The following is an 18,972-nucleotide window of genomic DNA, read 5'->3' on the forward strand; positions in this document are numbered from 1 at the left end:
ATGTTGAATTCATGCCTGCCTGGTCCTCCAACCTCCTGTCTCCCCCAGGGCCCCTTCATCCCCCCTCTCCTGGATGCCTGCAGCCCTGAGTTCCACTCCCAGATCACCCAGGTCAGTGGGCGACCCCGACAAAAATCCAGCCAGCCAGACCACAGCTTCACACAAGTGGGGTGGGGCCTCAGGGACTCCTGCCGAATGACAGAAGCCATTCCCCAAGGGTGCAGGCTGGGTGATTCCATTTATAGAACATTTTTGAAATTTTAGAAATGTGGGGCGGGACTGGGGGAGGGAGGGAGGGTATGGGAGGTGGGCAGGGTTATCCGAAGGAAACACCAGGAATGCTCGGGGGAGGGATTGGGCTGGTTTGGGATCTGGACCTCGGTGGTGACACAAAGCAGCACTGAACTCCCCCCCCCCCGCCCCCCCACCTGCCCCCCATGAGTTCGTGTAAATCGACAACACCTGCAAGGGATGTGTGGATGGTATCACTGTCCATCAGCTGGCTGTGATACTGGACCATCAAAAATTTCATGGGAAAATGGAGCTAAGATACTGGAATTTTTCTGTGAGCTTTTTGAAATATCCATGGTCTTCTGGTCAATCCGGACTCCTGGTAACCTGGTGTGTGTCGGAGCGGAACAGCACGTTCCAGGGTCTTCAATCTTCTGGAAGATCAGCAGGCCCCCTCCCCTCTGAGGGGACCACCAACCTTTCAGTCTGTGGCTGAGCACTAACCAATGTACACTCTGCCCGGCGGGGTGGGGGAGGGGTTGTCTACTGATGGGATGACCTAGCACAGGCGGAGCCTGGTTGTCTATGATTTCTCATCACCCCATGAGAAGCTGAGGAGCCCTGGTGGCATAGTGGGTCATGCGTTGGGCTTCCAACTGCAAGGTCAGCAGTTCAAAACCACTAGCCACTCCATAGGAGCAAGGGGAGGCTGTCCACTCCTGTAGAGTTAGTCTTGGAAGCCCCCACGAGTCAGAATGGACTCCATGGCAGTGCACTGAAATCTACATGTACTGCAATCAAACTTTCAACCCCCCCACGCACACATCCTGAGAATTGGCCACATCGCCCACCTCCGCTGTCTGCCCTGATCCCTTACCCTGCACCAGTGCCCCGCACGCTCTGCCCTTCGCAGGCGGCCAGGGCAGATTCTCCACCACCTCACCCTGAGAGGATAAGCCCAGGGTCTTCATGATGGCCCTGAGCATGCCCACCCTCGCTTGGCACTGAAGCAGGGAACCTCGCTACTCCTCCCTCTCCGAAGTCCCCCTCCTCACCAGGGGAAACCCTCCTCTCCAGAGTCCCTGCTCGGTGAGCTGTGTCCTGACTACCCCAGCACGAGTGCCACCTGCCTGACCTCACCTTCCTCCACAGCACAGTGACCCGCACAGGACCCGACAGCACAGCAGGAGAGCAGGGCGGTGCCCCTGTCCCCTTCCCGCCCCCACCTTCATCCCCCTCAATTACCCAGGATCTGAAACAGTCGCATCTAATATAGAACCTGTAATCAGGATTTGATGGGTGGATAGACAGAAGGTGGGGTGTTGGGGGGTAAGGAGCTGGGGGCCTGGAGGAAGGAGTCGGAGGAGGGGACGGGAAGCTCCTAGGAGGTGGGGGTGGAGTCAGCAGGCACAGGGTCAGTGAGGGCCAAGGTGTGGTGAGAAAGAACCGCTGACCAAGGTCCACAGGCCCAGCACTCTGTCCAAATCTCTCACACAGCTGCAGCGGGCCCAGAAATAGCTCAGGACACACCTGGGGTCTCCTTAGAGCTTAGGGAGCCAGTCTCCATGTGTATGTGCATGTGCGTGTGTGTGCGCGCGCGCGTGTGTGTGTGTGTGTGTGTGTTGGAGGACGGGAGGGAAGCGGATCCCATGCCTTCCTATGTGGCTAAAGCAGTTTAAGGCAGGGGGAGGGGTGATCAGGACCTGGAGGCAGGCCACAGACATCACCTCATAGCCTTGCACAGTCATCTGTGTCCCAGTTCAAATCCTCCAGGCGACCTAGGTGTGTGACCTTGGCCCACCACTTAGCTCTCTGTGCCTCAGTGCTTCCACCTGGAGATCACGTCCAATCAGAGTTCCTGGCCCCCAGGGCGTTATGAGGGGATGCTCTGGGCTCAGAAATGAAGGTGGGCATCGAATTTCCTTATGATTATGGCCCCTGTGTTCATATTCTTTTTTGAGCCAGTTGCTCGCTTGTGAGCCACACAAGTGTACAAGTTTTTAACACTGCATTTGTGGTATACACACATTCCGTTTAAAAACACTAGCATTTACCGTACACATTCAAATATAAGCCACCCCGACTATCAGCCAAGTCACCTGCATAAAAATGTGCTGAAAACTCGGCTTGTATCATCTAGCTGAGAAGCAACAAAGCCCAGGGTCAGTGAGGGTCAAGGTGTGGCGAGAAAGAACCGCTGACCAAGGCCCACTATCATGATCCCAATTCTACCATACAAATGGGGCTAGACCAGCAGATGGACACTGGTACAGATAAGAACTGGAAACACAAGGAATCCAAGACAGATAAACCCCTCAGGACCAATAGTGAGAGTAGCAACACCAGGAGAGGAAGGGGAAGATGGGGGAGACAGGGGAAACCAATCACAAGAATCTACATATAACCCCCTCCCTGAGGGACAGACAACAGAAAAGTGGGTGAAGGGAGACATCAGACAGGATAAGATATGAAAGAATAATAATAATTTATAAATTATCAAGGGTTTGTGAGGGAGGGGGTGCAGGACGGAGGGGAACAATGAGGAGCTGATGCCAAGGGCTCAAGTAGAAAGCAGGTGTTTTGAGAATGATGATGGCAACAAGTGTACAAATGTGCTTGACACAATGGATGGATGGATGGATGGTTGAATGGATGGATTGTGATAAGAGTTGTACGAGCCCCCAATAAAATGATTTTAACAAATTAAAAAAACCTCAGCTTATCCATGAGTATGTACGGTACATGAAATCATCGTTGCTGGAGCCAACGGGTTGCTTTGAAAGGTAAGTTACATGGTGCCTCAAAAGTCAGAAATGCCGGGACAGAGGTGTCACTGCCTTCGGTCAGTCAGGGGGACACAGGGGACTCGGTCCGTGCTTAGTGACTAGTTGATGCCGGTGCAACTCTTGATGGGAGCAGAAAGCCTCATCTTTCTCCTGCAGGGCGGCTGGTGGGTTTGAACTGCTGATCTTGCAGATCACAGCCTAACTCATAACCACTATGCTGCCAGGGCTCCTATAGTCACCAGATAGCCAGCAGCTGCCCACAAGCAGCAACCTTGGTCTGTGGTCTCCCAGTTCTCCTGGTCACCCACCAGGCACATGCATCAGTACTCCCTCCCTGCTCCTGGGTACTGGCCCCTTCGACCAGGCTATGCTAGGTCAGCAGGAAGGAAGAGGTGGTGCTTGGCCACAGGGCTGTACTGCTAGGGCCCCCAATACAGGTCTCCAAGAACACTTAGCAGGGAGCCCATGGTGATAACCTGCTTCTGCCAGCACTTCCCCATCTCCTGACTGAAGTTACCTCATGGGATTCCCCAGGTAACAGGAACTTTGGCCTAGACTTCGGGCCTGGCAGCATGACAAGGTGTGATGGTATCGGGATGGAACAGGCACCTAGACAAATTGACTGCTTAACGAGACGTGGTTGATTTTCCTGGCGGAAAGCTGGCTGCAAGCGATGCCAAGTTCAAGGGCCTCCCGGGCTCCTAGGGCGCCAGGGTCCTGCCCTCAGCTGTGGGACTCACCTGCACATGGAACCTGGGCTCCTTCATGATTGGCCTGCCCACCTCACTAGCAAGTGGTCTGTCTGTGGCTGAGCCTGCTTCGGCCAGGCTGAGCCCACCCGTGGGCCATGTGGTCCGCAGCCCCTTCCCCAGTCCCTTTCCTCTCCATCTCGGGCACACGCACAGTCAGAAGCAGGTGGTCGCCTCAGAATGAGCCACTCGCAGCCCCTGCCTGTGAGTTTCTTCTTCTGGGGAGACCCAGAGCGCCTCCAGGGCAAGCCTTGACCTCCCATTTCTTAGTTCTTCGAGGAGGCTCTGTTTACAGCTGCTGTCACTAACAGCGGCCCCTGTGCCTCCTGCTCACAACATGCCATGCATGCCCCTGAGGGACCTTTCCAGGGGGCTACTCATCAGGGCACCAGGGCCCCTTTACACAGAAGTGAGGACCCCCCTCCCCTCCACCCAGGAGACTCAAATGGCCAGGCTGGGAAGGGAAAGGGGGTCCTCGCTGCAGGGTTTCATGTCCTGGGTCCGCAGGATGCTTCTCTGTCACCAGCACACCAGTGCTGGCCACCAGGGACCCAATGGCTTGAGCAAAGTGCTGGAATGCCCCTAACTCATTCACACGGCCCTGCCCTGAGCAGCCCTATGGGCACAGAGCAACTGCCAAGAACCCAGAGCTGTGAGGCACTGACCATACCGGCCATGGCCGGCAGTCACCGGTGCAGGATGGTCCCACCCCCTCTGCTGGGCACGGCCAGACTCCAACCCTCTTGGCCCCCTGGGTCAGCTCCCTCCCTTGGTGAACAGACCCCGCACCTCACCCCTGACCAGGCTCTGTGCCCTGGCACTAACCCACAGCAGAGCAGCAGGCCACTGCGAGAGACGGTGGGCCCCGGCCAAATCAGCCACATCCCCGAAGGAGGATTCTTCGAACCCCGATCGGTGGATTTCAAATCCGCTCATCTATATCCTCAACCTCTCTTCTTTCCAAAGGAGTAGGCAAGCAGGCCAGCCGGAGCCTTTACTCCTGCTTGGCCTCTTCCGTTGGCCACAGGCCCCACCAGCCCCTCTGCTTCCCTCAGTGTGCCACTGAGACAGGTACGTATTGAGTAATTCCTACCTGACCAGTGGTGTAAAGGCAAGGTGCACTAGCAGGGAATACACGGCTGGCTGCCTGGCCCAAACAAGAGCCCAGCAAATCAGAGTTAAGAAAAGGGCCAGACGCCTAGACAGGGATCTGTTAGACAGGACCAGACGGCTAGAGGAGAAGAGGCACAGGGCCTGGGGGCTCAGACCAAGTCAGCCGGCGCAACACAGTCCACGCAAGACATGTTCCACACCCAACGTAAGTGAGTAGGGACTGAGATCTGACGACACTCGTGAGGCAGCGATTCTCAACTTGTGGGTCATGACCCCTTTGGGGGTTGAACGACCCTTTCACAGGGGTTGCCCAATTCATCACAGTAGCAAAATGACAGTGATGAAGTAGCAATGAAAATAATGTTATGGTTGGGGGTCACCACCACGTGAGGACTGTATTCAAGGGCCGCAGCAGTGCAAAGGTGGAGAACCGCTGGTCTAGGGTGTAGCCATGGGTCGACAATGAGCCCAGCAGACTGAGGGCCCACCGGAAACATCTGTCGCCACCACCCTGAGACCAGAAGAACTAGATGGTGCCTGGCTGCCACCGCCAACTGCTCTTCAAAGGATTACTTTGGAATGGTGGTTCTCAACCTTCCTGATGCCTGGACCCTAATTCATGTGGTAGTGATCCCCAACCACGAAATTACTTTTTTTACTACTTCATGACTGTAATTTTGCTACTGTTATGAATCATCACGTAAATATCTGATTCGCAGGATGTGTTTTCATGGTTGTAAATTGAACATAATTAAGGCACAGTGATTAATCACAAAACAATATGTAATTATATATTGTGAAATATTTCGAATGACAAATAAATGAAATTTTGTCTTGAAGTATGGGGTAGCATGGGTAACAGTCTTAATATAACAACAGTAAACTACATCACTACATTTTGTGGCAGTATGTGTAAAAAGCCAACATCTTGGCTCCTAAGACTGTCGGAAATATGTGTTTTCTGATGATCTTAGGCGACCCCTGTGAAGGGGTTGCTTGACCCCCAAAGGGGGCAAGACCCACAGGTTGAGAACCTCTACTTTAGAAGGTCCTTGGTAGATGGGGGGAGAAAAATGTGGAGCAGAATTCAGACTCAACAACAAAAAAGAGACCAAGCTCGCTGGTCATCCAGAGACTGGCAGAACCCCCAAGACTAGGGCCCCTGGTCACACTGCAGGTCTGGAAATGAACTCACCCTTATTCCTCGACTTTTCAGCCAAACCGCACCCAGATCTCTAAGAGGAATGGGCTGTCAATCACTTGAGATCAAAGGGGCAGCCTTTACCCAAAGTCCAGCCAGGCTAGGAAAGGAGGAGGAAAAACAATAGGACGCACGCCAACAGGGGTTTCCACCTTGCAGGGTTCTGACTCTTGCAGATCACACACACACACACACACACACGCACGCACGCACGCACGCACGCACGCGGATGTAGAAAGGTCCGGGTGCACTTAGGGATGGCAAAATCTTAACCTGCTCAGCAAAAAGGTATGCTAGCACCCTATCCTATTGCTGAACTTCTGGGGGCAGCGGGAATGGGGTGGGGGGACAAGCCTTTTGTCTTTCGTGTCCTATGAATCCACTGTAAATGGAATCACATCAAGGTATAATTTCAGGCGGCAGCAGGAAGGAAGCCCAGGGAGGGAGGGTTGGTTCGTGATGGTGCGCAGATGGTGCGGCCGTGACGGGGAGGAGATGAAGTGTGTGGGAACTGCTGCTGCCAACCAGATCTGCCCTGTAAGCCTGCACCCACTTCACCGTAGAAGGTTTTCACAAACAAACATAAACGTTTTAAAGCAAAAAAGAAAGAAGAGTCTGGATAGCTAGCTGCTGACCCAGTATCCCATTACCGACTGTTGGGGAATCAGGAGTAAGACGGCGTCCCTGCCCCTGAGATACCAAAGCAGGACAGATGCGGTGAACAGGACTGCGGAGTCGGGGGATCCAGGTGGTCCCCAGAGGTGGTGCCTGCCATCTGACCTGGGCCTGGACCGAACCAGGAGAGAACAGGACAGGCATCCTGGCAGGGGGAGAGCATCTGAGAAGGCCTGGGGGGGCAGAATGATCCCCTGCTCCCCCAACGACAGGGCTGAGCCCCAGGACTGGGATCACAAGGGGATGCCCAGACCATTGGGAGGAGGGTGTCCTGGGTGTGCCCCACCACCTCGGTGGGGGGGGGGAGAATGAAGGCTGGGGCACCCCCAGGCCAATCGATCCCCTATACTTCTCCACAGAGATCCCGTGCCATTCCCACAGAAAAGGCTTCCTAGTGAGCAGGCGCTTCCTCCACGCTCACCCTCAACATCGGGCCACCAGTGCGATACTGAAGAGACATCATTTGGTTCCCAAACCAGCCAGGAGTCCCCTGCCCCGTTCCAGCCTCAAAGACCCCCCCAGGATCTGGAGCGAAACAAATTCTTGGTCAGTGGGGGTCAGCCGTGAGGTGGGAGCCGGGGACATGCTACTTTACCACCAGCCTCCGTGGCGTTGAGATTTGCCATCTTCTCAGGTTGCATTCCCTCCCCCCCCCCCCCCCCGCAAGGGCTGATGGGGGCAGAGGGAAGGGCAGGCTGGTGCAGGGCCAGGGAGGCGCTCCAGGCTCCCTAGCTACTCCAGGGCCTGCGCCTTTCCATTCCCTCAGAGCCCAAGGCAGGGGGCCTTCTCCTGGGAGTCTGCACTCCAGGGACCAGGGAAGGGGGAGAGGACGGCTGCCAAGGGCAAAGCCTCTCTTTAGACAGGCCAGGGTGGGGGTGGGGTGCTGGGGGAAGGGGAGGAGCCAGAAGCCTGGCACTGAGGACTCCTGCAGGCGAAGGCAGGCAGGACAGTCCCTCCCACCGCCCGCCTGCTGGGGCCTCCATTACAGCCCCAGAAGCCACCCTGGTGCAGGGAGAGAGGGCCCCCAGGATTCCCGACCCCACACTCTGCTCCCTCAGGATCAGGCTCTAATTGATATTTGCTGAACACCTACTATGTGCTCAGCTGGGGCAGGAAGCTCCTCACAAATCCCACAGGCAGTTAGTTGCTGGGTGGTGGCTGGGCAGGACTCAGACCCAGGCTCAGGGTCCTTCAGGACCAGCAGGCCTTCTTGGGTAGCATCTGATCAGCCCCTGTGGCAATGCACCCAGATGAAAGTCTCTGCCCATCAAGCTGGTGAAGAACCCTGGTCGGTGGGGTGACTTGGGGCATGGGTCCCCAACTTGCAGCCTCAGCCACAGGGGCCTTGGTTCTTGTCATCAGGGATGGCCGAGGTGGAGGGGGGATGGTGGATGGGGGGCACAGGACACAGAGCTGGACTTAATCCAGACTCAGCTGATTCTGCTGTGCGACCCAGGGCAAGTGGACTGGCCTCTCAGAGCCTTAGGTCCCCTCAGGTCACTGTGCAGTGCTGCAGTGCTTGTGCCCTGGAGTGGACGATGCCAGGCACAACCAAACCAAATGAAGCTCGGGCCCCTGGGATCAGACACCGATCATCTGGATCACTGTGACCCAGGGGGGTTTCTTTGGAGACTGCCAGACCTTTCCTCCTAGTCTCTCTGGGTCTGGGGGCTCTGTGAAAGCCTGCTCTGAACCGCAGAGTGATGTGAAAACTCTTCCCGGAAAGGTGTGCACTGGCTGGGCACGGGGTGTGCTGGCCAGGAGTCGCCGGGGTGAGAATTCCACCAATGACCTGGGATTCCCTAGCCAAACTCGAGTGGATTCTGATCCATAGATATTCTACAGGACAGGCGAGGACTGTTCTTGTGGGTTTCCAAGATTGTAACCCTTGATGGGAGCAGACAGCCCAATTTCCCCCCTTTGAAGCCACTGGTGGTTTTGAACTGGTGACCTCACGGTTAGCAGTCCAACTCATAGCCACTAGGTCCCCAGGGCTGCTCTGGTGCTCAGCACAGTTGCTGATTAGTGCCACGGTACTGCCACAAGCAAAGGGGCTGCCACTGGGGTCGGCGCAGAGACATGGAGAAGGTAGCTCCAAATCCCCCTTCCCAGGACTTCCCCATGGGGGCCGGAGTCCTAAGTCCAAAGCCAGGGAACAGGCTGGGTGTGACCCACAGGTGCAACAGAATGCTCCCCACAACATTTAGAAAAATTAATTCCTGGCTTTTAGATAACAGAAAGTTCGTGTGAAACTCCATATGTCCCCCTCCGCCCCTCTCAGAGAGGAAAGCCCGCCCACCCTGGGTGCCCATTTCTACTAGGTGGTGGCTGGGCAATCTCCCGTTGGCGGAAGACGTGAGCTCTGGGACAGACCACAGTCCCCGCCGCTCCTTATGGCCTCCCCACAGACGAGAGCAGGCTGCCTGTCTGGGCGTGGAGCTGCTGGTGCAGAACAGGATAAAGCTCACACCCTCTGCCCCTGCCCCGCTGCCCCCAAGGCGCCCTGTGGCCTCTTCTGCCCATCTCTCCTCCATGCGGGCCTGAGCACCCGAGCTGTGGCGGGTGGCAGGTGAGCAGGGCGGGCCCTCACCCGGCCGCCTGGCTTGGCGTGGGGATCAGGACTTGGCCCGCTGGCTTTCCTTTTGGCCAAAGAGCTTCCCTTGGAAAGGGCCACGCGCTTCACCATCGGAAAAATTAATCTAAATGACACCTCGTGAACAAGATGTTTTGGCTCGGCAGAAAACAAACAGTAGTTTACAACAAATTAGGGAGTTCTGCTCTGTGCCTCTGGGCACGCACGTGCCAGGAGGGGGGCCGGCTCCTGGGGCAGAGCAGACTGGCAGCCCGGGCCCTAGCCTGGCGGGGCCCGCCTGCACTAAGGCTGGAGGAGTGTCCAGCTCCATCCAAATCACACTTTCCTTCCCACGTGGGCCCAGGACAACTTCCAGATGTGACAGCTCCTTGTGCAGACCCTCCCCCTCCTCCTCCTCCTCTGAGACCCCAGGCCCTTGTCCAGACACCTGAGGCTCCTACCTGGGATCTCCTTCTAGGGCCACAGGGCACAGCGAGGTGAGGGGCCCCAGGGGGGCTCAGGGACCTGAGTCAACTCCCTAACAGTGGAATTCTATGGCTTGGAGGGCCCCCACATGCCCCATCTAGCATGCCCGTGCAAGCCAACAAGCCGCCCCAGACCCACTGTCCGACTTAACCCCTCGCACTGCCCCTGAGGCAGCTCAGACTTGAAGTGAAGCTGTGGACATAGGAGTGCTGGCCCCTGAGGGTTCTGAGGCTTTACCTCTTGATAGGAGCAGACTCAGTATGGCGAGTGGCTTTGAACTCCTGACTTTGTAGCTAGCAGCCCAATGCGTAGCCCACTACTCCATCAGGGCTCTTGGGTAGAGAATGGGCCCTGGCAATTTTCCAAAAGAAGTCAATGTGACTGACACACACACACACACACACACACACACACACACACACACACACACACACCACAACATGTTCTAAAACTTTCTAGAGCAGTGGTTCTCAACCTTCCTAATGCCATGACCCTTTCATACAGTTCCTCATGTTGTGGTGACCACCCAACCACAAAATTATTTTCGTTGCTATTTCATCACTGTCATTTTGCTACTGTGATGAATCTGGTGGTCCCTGTGAAAGGGCTGTTCGTCCCCCAAAGGAGTCATGACCCACAGGTTGAGAACCGCTGTTCTAGGGCTCCCCACTGTCCTTAGCGTCCACACCTCTCCATATGCCTGGAAGTCCTGCAGAGCCCATCCCTGCCACCCCTCTGCCCTGAGCCTCTCGCTCCACTTCATCACCCTGTCCCCAGTTCTGAGCCTCTACTGGGCGGGACATTCTTCATTCCCCAGCTTCAGCCGGACTCTTTCTCACCATTCAGGCTCCTGCTAAGGCAGCCAGGCCATTGAGAGGCTGGGGGAGGAGCCAAGTGACCTCTGGGGTGCCCAGGAACCTGCTTGTCTCAGAGCTCAACATTAGAGGAGGGATCCCATTAGGAGATGGCTTCCCAATGGCCCCAGGTCTCCTGCAGCCAACTGCTCAGCGGGCAGGGCCAGGCCTGGTGCCTGGTGTTGCAGGGGACAGGCACTGGACCCCTTCTAGCCCCATCTACCAAGTGAACAAGAGGCGAGGAGACGAGGGGAGGGCAGGGCTGATGGATATTTAAAGATAACAACAACAAAACAGACGAGCTTGCTCTCCTAGAAAACGCCTGCTCCAGGTGACAGACCAGCCTGATACGATGTACCCCAAGAGACCCCTTCACAGCTCAAGGGGTGACATTTGAGGTCTCTCCTTCCTGGGCCCCCATCCCCCTAGCTCTGGCAGGTGGGAGCGCAGAGGCCCTTTGGGGAATGGGATTCTTGGGGCCAGCCATGCAAGGCCCCCAAGGCCCCCACCCCACCCCCAGCCTCCTCTACTCCAGGGGACCCTGGATGGAGATGAGGGGGGCCTAGGGAATACGGGAGATGAAAGGGGGTTGTGAGAGCAGCAGCCGGGATCCACGTGACAAGGCCCACCTGTCTGCAGCTGGTGCCTGGGCTCTGTGGCCGCAGACTCCACCCTGACACCCTGACTATCCCTCTGACAAAATGGGGGTTCATGGGAGGAGGCAGCAGAAACCAAAGTTCTAAATCCTTGGTTGCTTGAAGCCCCCAGGCCCTGGTAGAGCTGGCACACTGTGCGCCGCTGGCTGGTCAGAGCCAGGTGTACAGCGGGCCTAGACAGAGCTGGGTGTAGCTTGGGCCAGGCAGGGCAGGTGCACCGCGGGAGGGCCTGCTGTGACTCTGCTTTAAAAGCATTCCAGCTCTGAGAAGGCAGCGGCCACCGAAAGGAATGGTCCCTTCCTGCGCAGCCCTGCGGGACTTGAGACAGCACAGAGGCCCAGCTCGGGAGGGCGGCCCCCAGGGAGAAGAGACAGAGAACCCCAGCATGGTGAAATCAGGAGAAGTGCCCACTCTGGGCTCGGGTGTCACGAGCTCGGGTCTGAGCTCCACCAAACGCAAGGGACCTTGGACTAGCAGCTCATGTCCTTGATGCCTCCGTCTCCTCGGATGTCAAGTAGAGGCCAGGATGGCCCTCTTTCACAGAGAGGGCTGCTGGGAGTGAGGCCCCATGGGGGGGCCTCAAGGGCCGTTCCAGGGGGCGCTTAGTGGCCCCCACACCCCTGTATTCAGGGGGCCATGTGCATACCCCCTGGCATTACCTCCCACAGACAAAGCCTCCCTGCGGCCAAGTTCAACATGGAATGACTCACCACCGCTAGCTGGACCGTTTCCTGGAACAAGTTGCCACAGGTAGGCCTGAGGAGGCCTCTCCACAGCCCACTTGGCCTGGAATCTGGCAGAGATTGAGAGGGTGCAGGTCCCAGCATGCCCCAGCCCCACCCAGTGGGGTCCTACAGCAGGAGTGGGGGCAGGGTGGCCTGGGTTCTAAACCCCACTCCAAATTCAGACCCTTCTGTCTCTCTCATGAGCCAAGTTCCATCTCCACCTTTGTAAGTAGGACTCTGCATGAAGCCCATGCGGACAACCAGGTGGACAATGGAGAAAGTAGGTGAGGGTCCACTCTCAGCACATAAGCTACAGGCCATGGACAACCAGGAATCTGCCCTTACTCCCCCAAGATGCTCCTAAAACTGACATGGATGCTCTCCTGGTGACGGAGCCATGGTCCCCAGAGCCCGAGAGAGAGGCCATGGGAACAGCTCACACTTATATAACTTCCCTGTGGCTGGAAGACAGATAATGTTCGTCTGGGGAGGGGGCAATCCCAGAAGGCTTCTCACAGGAGGTGGCATGCACATGGGCTCTGAAGGATCCACAGGCGTTCCTAATGGAGATGGGGGTGACTACAGCCCAGCTGTTAATGGCCTGGGACAAGTGACGCATCCAGGGGCAGACATGGGAGGGAGCAGGCCAGGTGGAGTCACAGGTGTGGCAAGGATTGGAGAGTGTGTGCCAGTGTGAAATCATGTGACACCAGAAACCTCCCGGGCGCCTGTCCTCCATCTGTAAAACGGGGGCAGTGTGCATGATGCCAGGCATAGGATCATGTCTGACTAAACTATTGAAATACATGATATGTGAATTATATGCCAACAAAACAGTTTTTTTAAAAAACTAAAGACTACTAGGACTGCCAGTTAAAAGAGAAAAAAAGGATTGCTGAAAGAATGAACCAATGACGACCCTCATCATCATCACCATCCCATCATCACCATTACCACCATCACCACCATCACCATCACCACCATCACCATCACCATCATCACCATCATCACCATCACCACCATCACCATCACCACCATCATCACCACCATCACCATCATCACCATCACCATCACCATCCCATCATCACCATCCCATCATCACCATCATCACCATCATCATCACCATCCTATCATCACCATCACCATCATTGAATGCAGGGTGGTGAACAGCACGCCTGGCCCCTACCCACTAGATGCCAGGAGCATCACCCCCCCTACGTCCAGCTGTGATGAGCAAGGTCTGCAGACATTGTCCAGCGTCCCCCCAGGAGCAAAACCAGCCCCCAGGGGAGAAGGTCTGGACCAGAAAAGACAGACATCCTGAGAAACAGGCTGTGTCTCAACCAGCAGAGGCCTGCACTGCAGCTTGGCCTCACTCTTTCATTAGTAAAAGGGACACAGCGATCCTTCCCTCTGGGGGCGGGGGGGGGGAACCTCAAGAGTGCAGCAGGGCGGTGGAGAGAGAAAGGCTCTGTATGTAAGCCACCAGGGACCCCAGGCAGGCTGGTCACCTCTGCTGGAGGTTGCTGGGCCACAGGAGGGAAGGCCTGGCTGAAACATGGCTGGTGGTCCTGAGGATGTTCCTTAGTCCCCTGGACAGAGTGGGAGCAGGGCTGGTCTGCCCGCTCCCCTGATAAGCCCAGCCGTCTGGTCCGCACAGAGCAAGTACTCCATAAATGTTCATCGAGGGCCTGAGCAGGCAAAGCTCTGGAGTTCAGGCAAGAAGCGCATAGGAGGTGGCAGAGACCCCCCATGTGCTGGCCAGTGGGGGGCGGGGGCACAGACACGACTTCCTATCTGCAGAAATGAAACGTGCCCTTTGAACTCGGCTTCCGGAGACCTCGGTTGGGGTGGGAAAGGGCCCGGTTCTCATGGTCCTGAAGGTGGGCAACCCCAAGGAGGCCAGCCACTGCCACAGCGCCCCGGGGATGGTGGCATGGTCCTGCTCGGCCTGCAGCACGTGGGCTTCCAGGAAGGAGACATGGTCGCCCACCATCTTGACGAAGGCCTGGTGGGGGAGAGGGGGGAGCAGGCAGCTACACGGGCCTGGCTCCGAGCATATTCCTGGCTGTGCCCTGTGGCTAATCACTGCCTGCTGCCTCCTCCCTCTAGCCCTCCCAGCCGACCCCGGGGACCCCAAGCTCCACCTGGCTGGAGGGATCCTTCAGAGGCCCAGGCAGGAGCTCTCAGTGGGGGTCCAGCCATGTCACTCCTGTGGCCTCCCACTTTCTCCCTGCCAGGACTCTCCATTTCACAGAGAAGAAAATTGAGGTTCAGAGCGGGGATCAGATATACTGCGCAATTTCAAAGCCCTTCTTGGGGTAACCTGGACTTTCACAGGTTTCATTAATTGTGAGAACACTCACCGTACTGATGGATGCACAGCCAAACAAAAACCAAGCCCGCTGCTGCCAAGTCCAAGCCAGCCCACAGTAACCCTGGAGCTCAGGGCAGGCCTGCTTGCCGGGCCCCATGGCCACCATCTTTATAGAGGCAGAGGTCTCGGCTTTCTGCTGAGCTCAAGTAGCCAACCTTTTGCTTAGCAGCCAAGTACTTAAACACTGTGCCATCACGGCTCTGCCTTGTCGTGTGTCACCGAACCTACTGCCACTGAGTCAGTGTCCTGAAACTACTGCCCAGAGTAAAAAGCCCCGTCTTTCTCCCCAGGCGCCGCGGATGGTTTTGAACTGCTGACCTTGCCGTGAGCAGCCCAACTGGTGTCACCTCTCAGGTGCCAGGGCTCCTTCTCAAAGCACTCGCTTCAAGCAAGACACCCCACGGGACCCGTGAGTCAGTGAAGGAGCGGAAGCTCCCTCAGCCCAGGGCCGCTTCCCCACCCCCAGCACAGAACTCACAAATACAGAAAGAGAAGTATGACATCAGACGCTGCCCCAGGATCTAAGTTCAGCCACAGTACACGTCTGCCTGTCACATATTGTTAATCTCCACCAGCCTCAGTTTCCTCATTTGTGAAACTGGCGGGGCAGTGGGGGGGCAGGTGATGGCAGTGGCAGGAATGTAACAATTCTAGTCTTGCTACATAAGCAGATTCAAGAGATGCTAATCTTTTTTAAATGGGGGATAAAAGATATTCAGATTTTATATTAAAATCTCCTAATTAAGAAGAAAAAAAGACAGTGGTAATGATGAATCCACATTAAAAGTAACAATTCCATGCATACCCTGTGGCATTCAGCTGTGGGCTGTGGGTCTCAGCTCACCTGTTGGTGACGAGTGCATGACCGTTCACACCTCTCACTATATCTGGGACGTGTTGTATGTTCCTTGCACACATGCCGGGGAGGGGGGGGTGCGTGTATATGGTGTGTGTGTGCCAACCCAACCCACAGCAGTTAAATGGATCCCAACTCATAGCACCCTTAGGGGTCAGTATAGAACTGTCCCTCCGTGGATATCGAGCCTGCCCATCTCCAAGGAGCAGACAACCTTAACTTTCCCCCAGAGAATGGCTGGTGGGCTTGAACCACCGACCCTATGGTTAGCAGCCCAATGCTTAGCCTAATGCGCTACAAGGATTCCTTAGGTTTTCTGATGAGGCCACCCAAACCAGTGATGCTGGTACCCTCCTGGATAAGTCCTCTCACCCATGGGCCTTCTCTCTCCCAAGGAACACTGAAGAAGCTTTGTCATGTTGGAAAAGGAAGGAAGGTGTCTCAGAGCTGGGCACCGACAAAAAAGCTCCTCCCTCCCCCCTGGAAGGAAACCCCTGCCTGCCCCACCCCCACCCCACCCATCTCTCCCCCTCAGCCACATCCCAATAACCACCCCGTGCCCTCCTCGCTGCTCTGACCAGTAGGCTCCCCTGTCTCTCAGGCCTCCTCCTCAGAGACGCTGCTCATGGGCACTCAGCTGGACACAGCTGCCACGCCCCTGGCCACCAACCAGCCAGGTCCCTCAGTGCAAGGCCCTTAGATTTCTCATGGCCTACCACAGCATTTCACCGCTGGCAGGGACCATGTGCTTTCCAAGAAACTTGGGGTGCCACGGTGGCATTTAGGAAAATAATTTGGGGGGGTGTGACTAAAAAACAAAAGTTGAAAAAGAAAAAGAAAGGTTGAAGGCGCTCATTATCTGCGCTTAAAGAGGGTCTCCCCAGCCTGCCCTGCCCCTGGAGAGCGAGCTCTGAGCGTGGACTGCCTCCCTCGGCCTGACCGGAGGCTCGCTGGACAGCCAGCAGGGGCTCAGCTGGACGCTGGAGGCACGCACAGCCGAGGACTGGGATGAAGCGAATGAATGAATGAATGAATGAATGAATGAACGAACGAAGGCACGCATCCTTCAAGAGAAGACTGGACAAATCCATGATGGCAGCGCCCGTGGTCCGGCTGCGGCTGCCCGGCAGCAAGGCGGAAAGGCCAGCCACCATCACCGCGTCTCCTGGGGGAGGGGGCACCGGGGGCACAGAGAAGCTTCCCCACCAGGGCTGGGAGGCTGCGGGGCCAGCACATCTGGTCGTAAAACGCAGGAAAGCGGGCCTGTCCTCCCTTCCCGTCCTCCAGCCGATTCCAATTTTATGCTCCTGCGCTCTGGCCAAGCTGGTGGGGAGTGAGGCAGCGTCCCGCCAGAGGAATGCGTGCCTCTCTCTCAATCTCTCTCTCTCTCTCTCTCTGTCTGTCTGAAAAGCCTCCAGAGTGCCAGCAAGGGTGGCCTGGCCAGCCACGCCGCCGGGACCTGGGCATTAAAGCGACAGGGACACACAGGCCACGCCTGTAGGCAGACAAGGGCGAGAAAAAAGGCACAGCTTAGTTGTCCGGTGGAGGGGGGGCGGGGGGGGCAGGATTAGGAGAGCTTCACATATTGCTTCTCTTCAAAGAAAATGTACTACTTTTATAATCTGTTGGAAGCTGGGAAAGCCGGAGGCAAGGAGGGAGGGGAAGCAGGAGTGTGGAGAAAGGCTCATTGTGTGTGGATCTCCCAGTGCCCAGGGCCAGGGCCAGGGTGCACCTCTGCCAAGGGCCCAGGCTGGCTGGGGAGCAGGCCTGTCCAGCGTGGTCAAGGGCATGGTTGGTTCTCGCATCCTGGCTCCACTGCTCCCTCCCTGTGTGGTCTTGCACTTCCCCGGCCTCTGTTGCTTATGCTGTAAAATGGGTCTGATGAGCTCCGAATCCTTCTCCCTACACCCAGAGGGTCCCCACTAAACAGCAGTTGTTATCGGTAACCCTGATCAGGTGCCAAGTCTGGCCTCAGAGGGCATCCTGGGGCAGCCATGCCCTCAGCCAGGGATGGCACTGGTGAGAGAGAGGGGTGGTCACGGGCCCCTCCCAGGGGCCGTCCCAGGCCTCACCCCCACCAGCCCAGGACATTCTGCCTCTATCGGCTTTGTGGGCCATAGCAAAGACACAATCATTCCCACAATGCACAGGATAACCCATTCTCACCACCCCGCCCCAATTACAGAATCATAGGACCCCAAATGCCCCTCGCTGAGATGCCCTGTCTGAAGCCTGTACTTGGACCACTAGCTGGCACTGGCTTCTGACCAGGGTCCCTCCTCTCAGGATCCAGGCCTGAGGGTCAATCTTCCCTCAGATGGCCAGCCTGGCTCAAGCTGCCCCGACCTCTGCCAGTGTCTGGTCCCTTCAGTTTCTTTCAGTGTCCTAGTCCCTAGCCAGCCACAAAGCCCAGCTCTCTCCGCAGCCCTCTGCCTGAGTCATGCCCCCTGCCCAACTTCTGCTCACCATCCTGGGGGTCCTGCGGTGTCTACCCCTCCATTCCAGCCGTCCTGGACAGCACTGTCCTACCTCTATATCAGCTATGACCATCACAGTAGGTAGGAGAATGGCCCCAGAGACGTCCACATCCTAATCCCCAGAACCTGTGATTATGCCTCCTCTCAAGATGGGATCTACCACCCCACCCCCCAGAAAGGGGACTTGGCAGTCAACAGCCCTGAGATGGAGCAAGGGCACAGGATTATCCAAGGAGCCCGTGTCACGGCAGGGTTGAGAGAAGATGTCAGGGTAGAGGCAGAGGGAATGGAGGGAGGGCGTGTGCTGGCTTTGAAGGGGAAGGAAGGGGCCACAAGCCAAGGAATACAGGGGCCTCCATGGCTGCCATCAAGCCTCCAACTTGTTGCGGCCAGGTCTGTGCCATTCCCGCATCGTGTGCAGATCAATCAGATCACTGTGACTTCTGGAGTTTCCGTTGGCTGATTTCAGAAGTGGTTGCCCGGCCTTTCTTCCTAGACTACCTGAGCCTGGAAGTTACACTGAAAACTTTTTAAAAAAATCATTTTATTGGGGGTTTGTACAACTCTTATCACAATCCATCGTGTCAAGCACATTTGTACATTTGTTGCCATCATCATTCTCAAAACATTTTCTTTCTACTTGAGCCCTTGGTATCAGCTCCTCATTTTTCCCTCCCTCCCCACTCCCCCCTGCCTCATGAACCCTTGATAATTTATACATTATTATTTTGTCATATCTTACACTGTCTGACATCTCCCTTTACCCACTTTTCTGTTGTCCATCCCCCAAGGAGGGGGGTATATGTAGATCCTTGTGATTGGTTCTGCCTTTCTCCCCCACCTTCTCCTTACCCTGCTGGTATTGCTACTCTCATTATTGATCCTGAGGGGTTTATCTGTCCTGGATTCCCTGTGTTTCCAGTTCTTATATGTACCAGTGTACATCCTCTGATCTAGCCAGATTTGCAAGGTAGAATTGGGATCATGATAGTGTGTATGTGTGTGTGTATGTGTGTGTTGGGGGGTGTGTGTGTGGAAGCATTAAAGAACCAGAGGAAAGTTGTATGTTTCATCCCTGCTATACTGCACCCTGACTGGCTCATCTCCTCCCCGAGACCCTTCTGTAAGGGGATGTTCAGTTTGCCTACAGATGGGTTTGGGTCCCCACTCCACACTTCCCCTCCTTCACAATGATATGATTTTTTTGTTCTTTG

The 18,972-nt window shown here is 56.0% G+C and overlaps 1 protein-coding gene across 1 annotated transcript in view; it reads right to left on the reverse strand.

Annotated features, from left to right (window-relative positions):
- Positions 1–18,972, reverse strand: part of BCAS4 (breast carcinoma amplified sequence 4) — a 75,996-nt gene that overhangs the window by 17,254 nt on the left and 39,770 nt on the right. The window contains 1 exon segment of the mRNA XM_075527742.1: positions 13,889–14,056. Coding sequence (XP_075383857.1) covers positions 13,889–14,056 — 168 coding nt within the window.

This window comes from Tenrec ecaudatus, chromosome 12, assembly GCF_050624435.1.
Source record: "Tenrec ecaudatus isolate mTenEca1 chromosome 12, mTenEca1.hap1, whole genome shotgun sequence".
Lineage (NCBI taxonomy): Eukaryota > Metazoa > Chordata > Mammalia > Afrosoricida > Tenrecidae > Tenrec > Tenrec ecaudatus.